Source organism: Agelaius tricolor, unplaced genomic scaffold (assembly GCF_023055355.1).
Source record: "Agelaius tricolor isolate 1412-34295 unplaced genomic scaffold, bAgeTri1.0.p SCAF_18, whole genome shotgun sequence".
NCBI classification, from domain to species: Eukaryota; Metazoa; Chordata; class Aves; order Passeriformes; family Icteridae; genus Agelaius; species Agelaius tricolor.
In genome coordinates, this window is record NW_027269278.1 from 2,952,664 (window position 1) to 2,966,707 (window position 14,044).

General features: G+C 45.6%; 1 protein-coding gene across 8 annotated transcripts in view; it reads right to left on the reverse strand.

The window, feature by feature from the left end:
- The window catches only part of LOC139597580 (protocadherin alpha-C2-like), a 154,112-nt gene that overhangs the window by 40,092 nt on the left and 99,976 nt on the right, over nt 1-14,044 (reverse strand). The window contains exon 1 of one of the 8 annotated variants that reach the window (XM_071443034.1): nt 6,039-9,576. The exons of 6 other annotated variants lie outside the window; for them this stretch is intronic. In XM_071443034.1, coding sequence (XP_071299135.1) covers nt 6,039-8,525 — 2,487 coding nt within the window. In that variant the 5' untranslated portion in view covers nt 8,526-9,576. Of the gene's footprint in view, nt 1-6,038; nt 9,577-14,044 lie in introns of those variants that run through there. One more of the 8 variants, XM_071443029.1, reaches the window with a different exon arrangement.

A 14,044-nucleotide genomic window follows, 5' to 3' on the forward strand; every position in this document is an offset into this window, starting at 1 on the left:
AGAAGGAAGGAGGGAACAGGATGAGAAAAATGCACTCTGGAGGTGGAACTATTGCCACAATTGACTGTCAGGGGCTGGGGTATTTTTAACTATGAAGAAAAATCAATAACTGTGACTTCTTTTTGAAGTCATTAGAGGAAGAACCAGAGCACAAGGCAGTTGGGCAGCAGCCTGCCTTTGTGCAGACCTATTTTCACCCACTTTTACCATGTGCTTGCTGCTTGACTGGGTATTTTCAGAGCTCAGCAAGAGGCACATTTGTCCCACACTTGTGTTACCACAGGTCAGTGTCCTGCAACCGACAAAATCAGTGAAATTTCTATTTTGTCAGCATAACTGGCTTCTCCTTTTGTTCTGCTACAGACCGTAATTCTTTCAGTTCCCTTTTCAGTTCCCCAAGTGAAAAGTTGTTTCAATACATCTCTAAATGAGACTGGACTAGAAAAGCAATAAAGTATGACCAGGAACAGAGGTTGAGCACAGCAGAAGCAGCAAACCTATTCAGCCATATCTCTCCCCAGCTCAGCTGCAGCAGTGCTGCTTCTTAGAAATCCATGAGGAACTCACAGTCTGCAGGGCTGGGTTGGTTTATATCTCTGGTTAAGAACAGTCCACCTTCACCAGAGCCCTCCCTGGACCTGGGCAGTGCCTCAGAGTGCAGCTGGGTCCTCTGGCAGTCCCAGGGGCTGCACAGCAGCTCTCAGTGGGCTCCTCTGCAAAGCCTGTCACAGATCTGGCTGTGAGCAGTGCAGTGTGTCCTAAACCAACCCCACCAGGACAAGGCACAGCTGTGTGAGTGCACAGAGGGAGCACAAAGAGGAGCACGGGCTCTGAAGGGGTCCAGGTGCTTCCCAGCTGTAAATCCCCACGTTCTCACTATGTCACACAATGCTGATGAAGACAATATTGATCCTTTTGCCTCCCCAGCTCATTACAAAACTCTCTTTATCACAATCCAGCACATTCTACTGGGTTGAAGGTAATTCTAGCTTGCCACTTCCCTCAGAGAAGTCACATAGCAAGTCCAGCAGTCCTGTCAGTAGGTGAAAGAAATCCCATGACCCAGCACAGCAGTAATAAACCATTCCCTTTTCCCCATCAGTTGCTTTTCCTGATTCAGTTACAGCACATCATCATCATCATCATCATCATCATCACAGTGTGAGAGGAGGCAGAATCTACCCAGGTGCCTAGAGAAGGGGTTTTCTCTGCACCTCATGCCACCAGTGTGCTCCTGCTGCTTCTTCCAGGCACCAGGCTCACATTTTGCCAACCACATAACCACACACATTAATGGTTCTGGTCATAAACAACCAACCCCATTGGGAAGTCTGATAATGTGAATGTATAATGTAAACCAGAGCCATCTTAGGAGCTCATGCAAAATGTCACAGTTGTTTTCAAGTGGGTTAACTGAAGAATTGTTTCATTGGTTTGTGGAGAATAAATTTAGTTGAAAATGTATTGTTAAAAACATTTTCCTCAGCTCTCTTTTTTATCTAATACAGTAAGAATTTCTCCCTGGGGTAGAAGAAATTTCTGATTTTTTAAAATATTGCCCTGATCCCATATTCAATGGATCAATGCAAACGCTACCTTTCACTTCAGTGGTTGCTAGAACAAAACCTGCTTGAGGTAGAGAAGCATGAATCAAATATTTACAAACAGTTACCAGATGCTGAGACTCCTAAAAACATCCTGCTTCATTCTGGTTTCCACACAAATGCACAACAGAATGACATAAGGTATATTTATCAAATGGATCTGCTTTGAAGCATTAATAAAAGCCTTTTAGAACCACTAACCACATAAGGGGCTGCTTATTTTCCAGTCAGACAATGCTGACAGGTATGAGGAAACAGAGGCTTCTATTCCTGCTTTCCTTCTGTAAATGTTTAGAATTAACCTGATGTGGAGAACAAACTATTAAATATGTGTTTATCATTCAAGAAATCAAAAAGGAAACTGGAAAAGGGTGTAGTTCAAAAGCCCAAAGCCTGGGAATGTTCATTTGCATTCCTAACTCTGAGAAAACTGAGGTGAAGGGAACAGACAAGTGCTTCTGTAAAGTGCATTTAATGAGTTCCAAGAGAAGGAAAACACCTCTGCTTCATCTTGGATGCAGATTTCTGCTGGCACAGCAGAAGCCTCAAACCCAGTGCCTGAGTGCCCTGAAGCACAGAGCACTGTCCCTGCTCAGCTCAGACACTGCCATCAAACAAAAGAACAAACATTTATAGTTAACCTTTTCAATGTCAGCAGGGCTGGAGAATTTCTTAAAGGCTTAAGTTCTTGAACTGAGATTGTAAGACATTCCACCATTAATACCTCTAAATCCTCTGAGAGAAATCTCCTGGACAGACTGCCACAAACAATGCTCTGGGGTTACTGGGTTTAGACACTTCAAAACATGCCTCCATTTAAAGCAGTATCAAAATGTGTTCAACTCCAGTGTTTCTTTTTTTTTTTCCATGTGTTTAGCAAGCTGGTTTTGAAGTGAAAAATACAGAGCAAGAGACAGAAGCAGAGCAAACAGCTCTGCTGGAAACTCTAATGGATCTCCTGCTCTTACCACCAACAGTGTGCAGGTTTTTCCACTTTCTTTCCACAAGCTTTATTTCTGACCAACACATGAAACATCATATTTTTTCATCCACATGTGTCACCACACAAAAGGGTACAAGGAAATGTATAATATAAAAGAGTTTAGTTCTATCCAGTATCCCAACTTGATAATTAAGAATGTGCCAGGCTGCCTTGTGGGACAGAAAACTCCTGTTAAAACATTTTGGTTTGATTGTTATTTCCTTCATTGAAGGGAAAAGGCTGTCATGAGCTGCAAGGCACAAGAAATGAGCTTAACTGCACAGGATGTAAGAACAAAACAGGAATGATGAAAAGAAAAACCAAGGACCAGACACTACTCAGACATCATTCAGCATCTTCACAGGAATTTGAGGAAACAGACTCCAGATTAAAGCACTGAAACCCTTCCTGAAAATGACAGATCATCACTGCAGCAGTGCCCAGTAACAAAATCACAACTTCTCACACAACCTCTTCATAGAGTGTGCACCCCTCTTTCAAAAGCCAGGAGTCCAGGCTGCCCATAACACTCACAGCACCAGAAATGAAGCCACAGTGTGTTTTTTATCACTTGATTTTGCCTTCCCTGCCTGCCTGGTCCCTCTGCAGTAGTTATCTGATGAGAGAGCAATATCCATTAACCCTGCACTGCTACCCTTATCACCAGCCTCCTGGCAGCAATAACCATGGCCAGGATTTTCTGTGCAGCTGCATTAGTACAGTTCCTCTTTTACAAAACACCCTTGGTCTGAGTCATACTCATCAATCCATAAAGGACTGTGCAGGTAAGCAGGCTGAGCACAGAAGCAGCAGCTATTTTGCAGAACCAAGTTTCCATTCCACCATCACAACACTGGCAGTACAAAAGGAACAGCCACACAGGAGTCAGAGCTTCACCAGGTACAAATAAGCCCCCTAAACCTTATGGCATTTGTTTGCACTTCCTACTGTATCCTTCTAATGGCCCAATGAAGTCAGCCACAACTTAGTGTAATTGTTAGCATCTTTGACCTTACTAGCAAATATGAAAGGAACTAAGACTTATTGCCCCAAATGTTACTGAGATTAATCCCAAATGATTTGGAAATATTTTTCCTCTCACTGTATAAACAATATTTCAAAAATATTAGCCACTGTAAAACCTTAGGTATGATTTTCTGTGCATAGCAAACCCATTCACCTGGTCCCATCCTCCTCAATGCAGTAGAAAATCCAGTTCCAAAAACCGTGTGGAAGAAAAAAAAAGAAAAGACCTGTTCACAGTATCCAAAAGTAACAAACAGATCAGAGACTGACTTTGTAAATTGGTGCAAGGACAATACTGCCTTGCTATGCCTCACAAGGGAAGGCACAGGCTCTTAAAGGCTGATTCAGAGTTCACTTTAACTAAAAAGAGAAACACAGTTCTCTGAAAATCTAATAATGCAAAGATCATTATCCTTAAAATGCAGAATTCAGTGTTGCTAAGCAATTGATGGCATCTTCAGTGCAAACACTGAGCTTGAAACAGGGGAAAGATGTGACTTCCACTGGGTAATTAGCTAGGAACTAGTAATTAGTGAGTGCCATTACATTCAGCCATTTCCTCATATGCACATGGCCTTGATACATCTTTATAGAATGTCCTACCACAGGACAGGTTAAGAAGCAGAAAGCAAAGAATTTGTGATGAGTAAAACTTGTCAGAACTTCACCTCTGTTTAAATCATACAGAACGAGTTCAATAATTGATTCCCCGTTTGGATGACAACTCCACACAGGCAGCACCCATTAGTTTGTTCTATACATTAGTTTGTTCTATACATTTCTCTGCTTTTGTACTCCAAGTTTGGGCTGGCTTTTCTGCCACTTCCTTATCTCTGCTGGTAATCAAAACTTGCTAATTCCTTGCATTCAATGGAGTGAGTCTCAAAATGTGATAGGAATCTCTTTGCTAAACTGATTTCCTACTTGCATCCAAAGTGAAGTCATTTTCAGTTAGTGCTTTTCTTCTTGCACACCTCCCACCCCAAAAATCAGCTATGAAGCGTGCATTTCACTCTTTGATTCCTCAGCATACATGCTTATAGTGCATGTCCCATATTCCCTCCTATATCAAACACATTCCAGGCATTTTATTACACTCAGAAAAATGTTAAGATACAAAAACTGCAGAGAAAGAGAAAATGTACTTCCCCTGTACCCTGCCACTGTGATTTACAGAAAAACAGTGCATTAATTTTAAATGGATTAATGCTGAATGGATGATCATTACTCACTTAAAAGCATTTTTATGGAAGACTTGCTGGCCCTTAAGATATGGGCATCTTTGCTCAACAAAAACCAGTTGCTAAAAATGCTAACATCTTCATATGTGAAAAAGTAGAAATAAATAAACAAATGAGTATTATTTCTGTGGCAAGAATACACAAGACAGGCTCCTTTCTTTCCCACCAGTTATTTCCCTGACTTTCCCCTGTCTGGGGCATAGCACACATTAATGCACAAACTGATCTCACACAATCCCATATCCCAATTATGGGATACAAACAACACACAGCAATGGCAGGATTTTCCTTTTGTGCACCAGAATTAGTCTCTCCTGTGAGTGCTGCCGAGTTCAATCCCAACATGTGTAAAAAGGAAACTGCACAGATCATGCAAACCACACACCAACTGCAGGCTTCCTGCACAACAGAATAAAGCAACCATTAATTCTTCACTGTGGGAAAACATTGCAAAGGTTAATACATGGCTGGTCAAACCATAGCTATTAAACAATTTTCAACAGGAACCCAGCAGGCTCAAAGTTGTCACTCTGTAACTTAATGATGGTGACTTGCTGTAATTCTCTGCAAAAATGTCGCTGGGTTGTCACAGGTTAGAAAGCATAAAATGCAGCACTGGGTAGAACAAACATTATCAGAGGAGGGATTGTAGTTTTTAGACAACTAAAACACACTCACATTAGCAAGATCCTTGCAATAATATGCTTTTCTAAATTCAACAGATTTACTTAGGTAGGAAGACAGCAGAGCAGCAAACATCCATAACTGCCATAAAGTACCCTTTTGATTTCAAAGCTAATCACTGATTATTTTTTTTCTTCTGCAATATGAGTTCTCCCATCAAAACTGCAAGATTAGATGTGTCATTCCTCAGCACTCTGTAGCAGCAGGCAATTTTAGACAGGGAAGGATGCAACACTCAGTACAGCATTTGCTGCAAAAATGAGGTGAATCTCGAACATCAGATGCATATACTGAACTTACCAACTGCACCCTGAAAGTCTCAGTATTTACCTAGAAACAAAATGCATGGCATAGATTAGATCCATTATAACCAAGTGTCAGAGCTGAGTGTCAGCAAGCCCCTAAGGGAATATGCTTCATCTGAGTTTTCCAGCTGGAACCTCTGCCTGGGTACAGATTTGCTCAGAGCACTGTGCAGACCATTTACCAAGGTAGCCTCACCTCATTAGGAGTAATGGAGTCATTTCTAAGTATGATCAGGTTTTGTGCACTCTGCCCACTTTGTCCTGTCAGATGCCTCTCAGTCACCACTGCAGAGGGACCAGTAGTTCCTGTTGGGCCACAGGTATTGTAAAACATGAAAGTGTCACTTCCTGATCCTGCAGTCAGGCAGGCCTTATAGCAGTAGGTCTTTGTGAGAGACCCATTGCCCCTCACTTCAATGAAATGGGGCTGCACTTTTAAACCTTGGGGCAATCTAGCATCAATGTTGTTGTTGGCCTGCTTGTACAATTCAGCAGGGCTCCGTTCTCTCACAGTACAGCACCCTGCACAGCAGGAGCTCCCATACAGACTGTATCTGTAGCACTTGATGATAGAAAGCCCAATGAGTGTGAAAAGGAAAACGAAGGAGATGGCGCTCAAAGCGATAATGAGATAAAGAGTGACCTCTGAGTAATTGCTTGGGCTTTTAAAGTGTCTTCTTCTATCAGGGATGATTTTGGAGACTCTGTCCACCACAGCAATAGTGATGGATACTGATGAGGACATCGATGGCTCTCCATTGTCTCTCACCTCCACCGTCAGATTGAAAGTGGGTGTGGTGTCCTCGCCCAGCTTGCGAGTAGTCCTAATCTCCCCAGTATGGAGCTCTATCCTGAACAAACCCGGATCTGAGGTTTGCACCAGGTAGAAGAACAACCAGGCATTTTGTCCTGAGTCTCCATCAATGGCTATAATTTTGGTTACCAAATATCCAGCATATGCTGAGCGTGGGATCATCTCCAGGGCCGCGGAACTGTTGGTTGAGGTAGGATACAGAATCTGTGGAGCATGGTCATTCTCATCCACCACATAGATGTAGACAGTGACAGTGCTGCTCAGTGGTGGGACCCCAGCATCCTGAGCCTGAACAATCACCTGGAACTCCCTCAGTGTCTCATAGTCAAAGGACCTGACAGCATACATGTTGCCACTGTCAGATTTAATGGAGACATAGGAAGCAACTGGTAGCCCTTCAATCTCTCCATCGAGCAGAGAATAGGACACGTAGGCATTTTTGGCGACATCTGGGTCAGTGGCTTTAATAGTGCACAGGAAGGCTCCGAGGGGGTTGTTCTCAGGGATGTAAACTGAGTACACAGGCTCCTCGAAGCGTGGAGGATTGTCATTGATGTCGGAGATCTCCACATGGATCACCTTCTGGGAGGACAGAGGGGGGCTCCCAGAATCAGTAGCAGTAACTGTGATGTTGTAGGCTGCTGCTTTCTCGTGGTCCAGCTTGCCCTGGGTGACCAGGGTGTAGGAGTTCTTGAAGGAGTTGAGAGTGAAGGGGAGGCCGGGGGGAATGCGCAGGCTCACCTGCTTGTTCAGCCCTGAGTCCTGGTCAGTGACACTCATCAGGGCCACCACAGTTCCTGACCTTGCATCCTCTGGCACTGGGCTGTACAGGGAGGTCAGCTGCACTTCGGGAGCATTATCATTGGCATCCACAATGTTGACCAGCACCTTGCAGTGCCCAGCCATGGAGACAGGGCCCTGATCAGTGGCTTGCACATAGATCTCATAGGAGGATGCCTCCTCATAGTCCAAAGTGCCATTAACCCGCACCTCCCCTGAATGTGGGTCCACACTAAAGAGCTGTCTCACCTTCTGGGGGGTGTAGCTGCCGAAGGAGTAGATCACATCCCCGTTAGAGCCCTCATCTGGGTCTGAGGCATTGAGTTTGACCACCAGCGTGCCAGGCAGGGAGTTCTCCAGAAGGCTCACGGTGTAGGTGGAGCGGTCAAAGGCAGGTGGGTTGTCATTGGTATCCACAACTCGCACAGAGATCTGGGCTGTGCCGGATTTGGGGGGATCCCCACCATCCACAGCAGTCAGCACCAGCTGCTGCAGGGCACTCTGCTCCCGGTCCAGTGGCTGCTGCAGCACCAGTTCCAGGAGTTTGCTGCCACTCTGGAAGCCTTTGAGGTCCAGAGCAAAGTGGCGATTGGGGCTGAGCAGGTAGTTCTGCACGGAGTTGGTGCCCACATCAGGGTCCTGGGCACTCTCAATGTGGAAACGGGCCCCGGGCACGGCAGACTCACTGATCTCCAGCCGGTAATCCTGGCGGGGGAACCGCGGCGCGTTGTCATTGATGTCCAGCACCTCCACCTCCACGTTGTGCACCTCGATGGGCTGCTCGATGACGAGCTCCAGGCTGAGGAAGCAGGAGGGGCTCAGCTCGCAGAGCGCCTCTCGGTCCATGCGCTCCCGCACCAGCAGCGCCCCGCGGCCCAGCTCCAACTCCAGGTACTGCCGGCCGCTGCCCGAGGTGATCCGCGCTCCCCTGGCCGCCAGCCGCCGCGGATCCACGCCCAGGTCGCTCGCCACGCTGCCCACGAAGGCGCCGTGCGGCAGCTCCTCCCGCACCGAGTAGCGGAGCGGCCCGCCCGCCGCCCGCCCGGCGCACAGCCCCAGCAGCAGCAGCGGGCCCAGCACCGCCGCCATGGCCGGGGCGGGGGGTGCCTACGGGAGCAGCCGGAGCCCGGAGCCGCCGAGCCCGGCCCCGGCCCGGCCTCACTCCCCGCCGCCGCCCGGCCGCCTCATGCAAGCGGCGAGCAGCAGCCGCCCGCCGGCCCCGGCCCCGCCGCCGCCCGCTCCATGCTCGCCGGCTGCGCGAAGCGGCGGCTCCGACCTCTCTCCCTCCGGCGGCTCTCAGGAGGATGAGGAGGAGGAGGAGGAAGGAGGAGGGACCGGGACTTGCCGGATCCGCTTTCTCGTGCTCCAGCTGCTGCGCGGGAGGAGGCGGGGGTGGACGCTAAGCCGCGGCTGGCGCCGGTTCAGCACCTGGGCCGGGAACAGCGGCACGGCCGGCGCCGCCCCGCGCCCCGCCCGGCCCCGCCGCCCGCGCCCACGTGTTGCGGCCCCCGGAGCTCCGGGACCCCCGGCGCCGGTGGCCGCCGAGCCTGGAGGGGCGCGGCTCCGGTGCCGTCCCCACCGCTCCTCGTCTCCGCCCCGGCTTCGCTGCTGAAGCTCTGGGGGCGCGGGGAGGCGGCTGGGGGAGCAGACAACGGCGTTCGCTTGTGGACCTGCTGCTGCTGCTGCTGCGGCGCTGAAATAGGTCCGCTTGAGAGGGTTAAATCAGCGCAGAGCTCCGAAAAAAAATGGGCTTCCAGCCAGGTCTGGTGCCGTTTAGTGTGCTGCTGCAGTGGGTTTGACGACCTCTTTCTTGGAGACCTGCCCCTCTGCTCCATCGGCGATTCATCCTTGCTGCAGCACCATCCCCCTGCCCAACCTCTATGGGCACCCCTGAGCCGCTTGCCAGCTCCGCTCGGCTGAGAGAATTCTGCAAGTCACACCCATGAGTTACGAGCATTTAAGGGGAGCCTCAGTTTCTCATCCAATGCAATACACAGGCTCAAGGTGATCAGGTGCAGCTGCAGAGAAGGTGGAACATGATCTCTTTTCCAGTTCGTGTTTTTTCCTCCTCTCCCCTTGTGACAGAGGACTGACAAAAAAAAGTCATGAAATTGAACAAACTCAGCAGTGGGGGTGGAGATGCTGCACCTGCAATGAGTTTTACCCCAATGTCAAAAGTCCCAGCAAAGACAATAAACTTAAACCACCTAAGTCACTAAGGTGAGAGATTTAATGAGACAAACCATAGGCTGTAGTCCTCCAGGTAGGTCCAGCTATGTTGCACCTACTACCCAATTCAAGAGCTCTTTCTCTACAAGTGTTTATTTCCTTGTTGGTTTTTTCCCCATAAAGACTTTTGGAACATCCCAAAAAATCCTCTCTGCATTGGGCTGGTCTGTCAAGGGGAAGGGTGGCCCCAACATTCAGCTAAAACCTCTTTCATTGCCCTCTGTTGGCCTGGGCATCCCTCACCATGAGAACACTACAAATGTCTCTAATGTTTTTACTCCAACACATCTGATGCACAAACCTCAGAGCACAACTGCCCTCACTCTGACTCAGCACCACCAAGGACTGCTACCAATATATCAGCTTTTATCTGTGGCCACCTCTACCAGAAGAGACAACATTACTCCATTTTGACTGATGGTTCCTTTATTCTCAGCCCATCTTTGTGGCTCAAATATTTGCCCTCATATTTATTCTGGTGTGCCCAGTATCCCAGTATCTGCAATTACTGCTGTCAAACCACCTGTCCTGGCTTAGGGCAAATTTGGGAGAGAACCTCTGAAGGAGGTGTCCTGTCACCTCAGGACACCACCCAACCCTGGTTTTATTTTTTAAGTAGGACAAATGTAGGTCTGTACAGACCAACAAGAGCAGCTAGAGATGCCAAAAGCCTAGAACAACTGGAAAATTGCCCATTTCAACCAGTTGCCAGGAGCCAAACACTTAGAAAAAAATTACCTTCAATTTTTTGGCTAGGTACCCACCTTCAAGATCACAATATTCACAGATTCAGAACAAAATATCTTGACAGTCTCACAAAAAAAAAAAAAAAAAGTGCCAAACAACAAAAGCCCCACCAAGCAAAATAGAAGAAACCCCCACCCATCAAAGAACCCAGTACCCTGCTGAATGCAGTAAAAATGAAAGTTATAGCAGCACTAACATACATGGACTGTACAGCCATGTGTCAAACCAACTTGCAGCCATCACTTAAGACAGAAGCCTGGAGAGAGACACCCTCAGCTTTTCAAAAATCACACAGCGATTTCACCAGACAGTCCAGAGATCATCTCTGCCCCACCCCTCCAGGTGTTCACCCCCAGAGTCCTCTGACAAACAAACAGAACAGCAATAAAAAAAAGGCCAAAAGCCCCAGCAAACATGGCAACATCTAAGGCCCTGCCTTAAAGAATTGTTAATGAAAACTCTCCAGGAAATGGGCAATGCCCATGGCTGGGAGGTGATGGAAGATCAATCTCATCTCTGTAGGTCACAGCTTTCTAGCACAGGCTAATTTTACTCAGTGTGAATGAAACACATCAATCACACACCCAGGGGGGTTTAATACCAGCAAGGAACCTTCCACACTGTGTCTGCCCTCAGTGAGTTACCTGTGATTGACATTCAGGCTCTGCTCTAGTGAATTTAACAAGGAGGGGCTGATGAACCCCAAATCCTGGCCCACCTCACTGTTTACACCTTGCCTTGGTTCATCTTTTCTTTCACCCTGTGTCTCAGTGGGCAGCTGAGACTGTGCACAGCCAGAGTTTTGCAAAACACCACAGAACATAAAACCAAACAGAGGTAATACACATATTCAATAATATTTTCATTCCCATCAAACTTATTTCTCAACCTCAAGCTCTTAGAAAATTTTTCTCCTACTTTTAGAATTGTAAAATATAGGATTGCCTGACCACAAATAAAATATCACTCTGATAATCATTGTATAAATTGATACTATAGCTTGGCTTATTTACAGTAGCACTGCACAAATGTCATAGTCTTTCTCAAAAACCTTGCTTTAAAAGTTAATGCTGACTACAGAGTGGATAAGTGATATACCAAAATGTGTTCTGTTCTGATTAAATGTCCCCCAGGTCCTTTTAAATCTATATAGAATTCATCAATGTTCATAATAATTTTAGTTATTTCACTCAGCTTCAGTGTTAATGCTGAGTCAGTCCTGCAGGTTGTGATTTTAATTCAGGGAAAACTTCAATTGAGAAAACACTTCAGGATCTGGTCTGTAGTAATATTGATTTTTCTAGTAATAGACAAAAATTGAGACACAGAAAAATGTAATTTCAGTTTCAATTGAATCAAGGTTTAGGGTCTTAGTTTTTTTTTCCCCAGAGTTTTCCTTTTCAGTAATTTCTTGAAATTTCATTTAAGCATTAAAATTTTGAAACACCTTCAAATCTCACTAAAGAAAAATGTATGCATTTTTCAGAATTGTTTTCAGAACAATGCACATGAGCAAGAGAATCAGAATTCATCCCTGCAGCAAAGCCAGCTGATAAAGCTGATAACCCCTGGAGTGGTTGGGCACTGCCTGTCTGCAGTATCTATATACACAGGCCTCTGCTATTTGCTGACATTCAAAAACTGCACTGCTTTAATTAGCTTGGCTAAATTAAATAGCACAAATACAAACATACAGGTGGAGCAAAGAATACTGATTTTATCAAGCCCTGCACAAGAAAATCAAGTATATCTCAAGACAGTGATACATTGATACATATATAGCCCAGCAGGCACTGTAATAGAACTATTTCAGTATGGAAAATCCTCACATTTCTCTGCAAGTCTTCCTTGAAACTGTTCTACATATAGATATTCCTGAATTAGTAGCAGCCTGATGCAGTGCCACAGAAACATGTCTGTGCAGATTTTTCTCCTGGTAATGACACAATTATATAGAGATACACCTCTGTAGGTATTTAGGCCTTGACAAGTTCATCCATTTCAAATCACACTTATACAAGTAATTTTTTTTTCTATAAAGTTTTAACAAGGATCTTACAAACTTGCTTGGGCAGCAATAAATTTGTGTTCAATTTGCTTCACTGCAGAGCACCCGGCAAAGTCCCTCCTCTGGCTATTTCTGAGTCTCATACAGCAAAAAGAGAAACACATACTAGAAACCAGGAAAATGTGGATCTACAACATGTGAACTGAAGAACCCCAAGGTGTTTTGACATCTGAAAAGACATTTCACTTCTTTGTAAATAATTTCACTTTCAGTAACTCCTATCCCTTAAACATTTGATTCAGTGACTCAGTGTCCTTTCTAAACTGGTGGGAAGACACCAGCTCCAAGCACTGGGCTCCAGATTTCTGCATGTACCTCACAGCACACAGATTTTTAGTAGCAATGAGATTGCTTGAGCACTGTATAAAAACAGACATGGTTTCAGCCTACTGATACAACTGTGTGCAAAAAATGTGGAGACAACTCCACAAAATCCATAGTTTAGCCATTAACAAACAGGTAATTTGTGTCATTCTCCAGAAAAAAACTCAATTTCCTCTGTATGCCTGCTTCTATTTGGTGCCTGCAATTTGTCTGCCTTACTCAGAATTAAATCAAGTCCAGAGAAAGGAACATCCATCAGTCATAGGCCAGATTACATCAACCAAAGTGGAAAACATTACCAATAAATTGTAAGGGAATGATGAGTTTGTGCAGTTCCTTTTACACAGTTTTTTCCTGTGAGCTCCATCTTCTAGTCCATGGGTACTTATGAAGTCTATGGAAAAAACAATTTTGGTAATTTAAGGGGGACTCATGCTACTTCTTCAGTTCAGCCCCATCTTTCACTTCATGTTTTTAGGATTCCTGGAATCTTTTGCAACCCTACTCGCTTCAGTGAGGGCCCCTCAGCTCTGAAAGGGATTGTACAGGGTTTTTTCTGGTACCTTCCCATGCCTCAAGGGCTGTCTGAGCAGGAAGATACTGCCTGGAGATATGGCACCATAAAGGTTCTGCATTCTGTATGGAATTTCTTGGGGATGTGGGATTCCCACTTCTTCTAAAAATGCTGCAAAATGCCTCCCTGAGGGAATGTGAACTACTTCTTTCTACACTCAATTTCTTCACTCCTATGCACCAGTCATCTTCCACACTTGAATTACTTGTTGACAAGTCATCTTTTCATTTGGAACTTGCCTCTCCCATATTTGAAACAGACAGATCCTGTGCCAAATTGCTCAGCTGGATTGGCTCTGTTCTTTCATGGCTTTCCTCAAATCCACTTTCCCATTGGTAGGAATCTAACTGCTGAGAATTTCTTTTTGTATCACAGGCATCTGAAGCCAGGCTATTTAAAACATTGCTGTTATGGGAACCAAGGCTGCTAAACAGCCAGAAAAATCCTGTTTGTATTTAGGTCACAATTTCTTTGCAATAATGTTACTTGCTTGTTCTAGAAAATGTCATGTAGAGAAATTGGGGTTGGGGTATGGAGGGGGTTGGTGTTACAAATTTCAATTGAGATAAACCACAAAGATACATAGAAAAAAAATTTCCTTTTCTTCTCCTGCTTACCAGAGTACATTCAATCATTTCTCACTTCTAGTCTAAATTTTAAGGATGG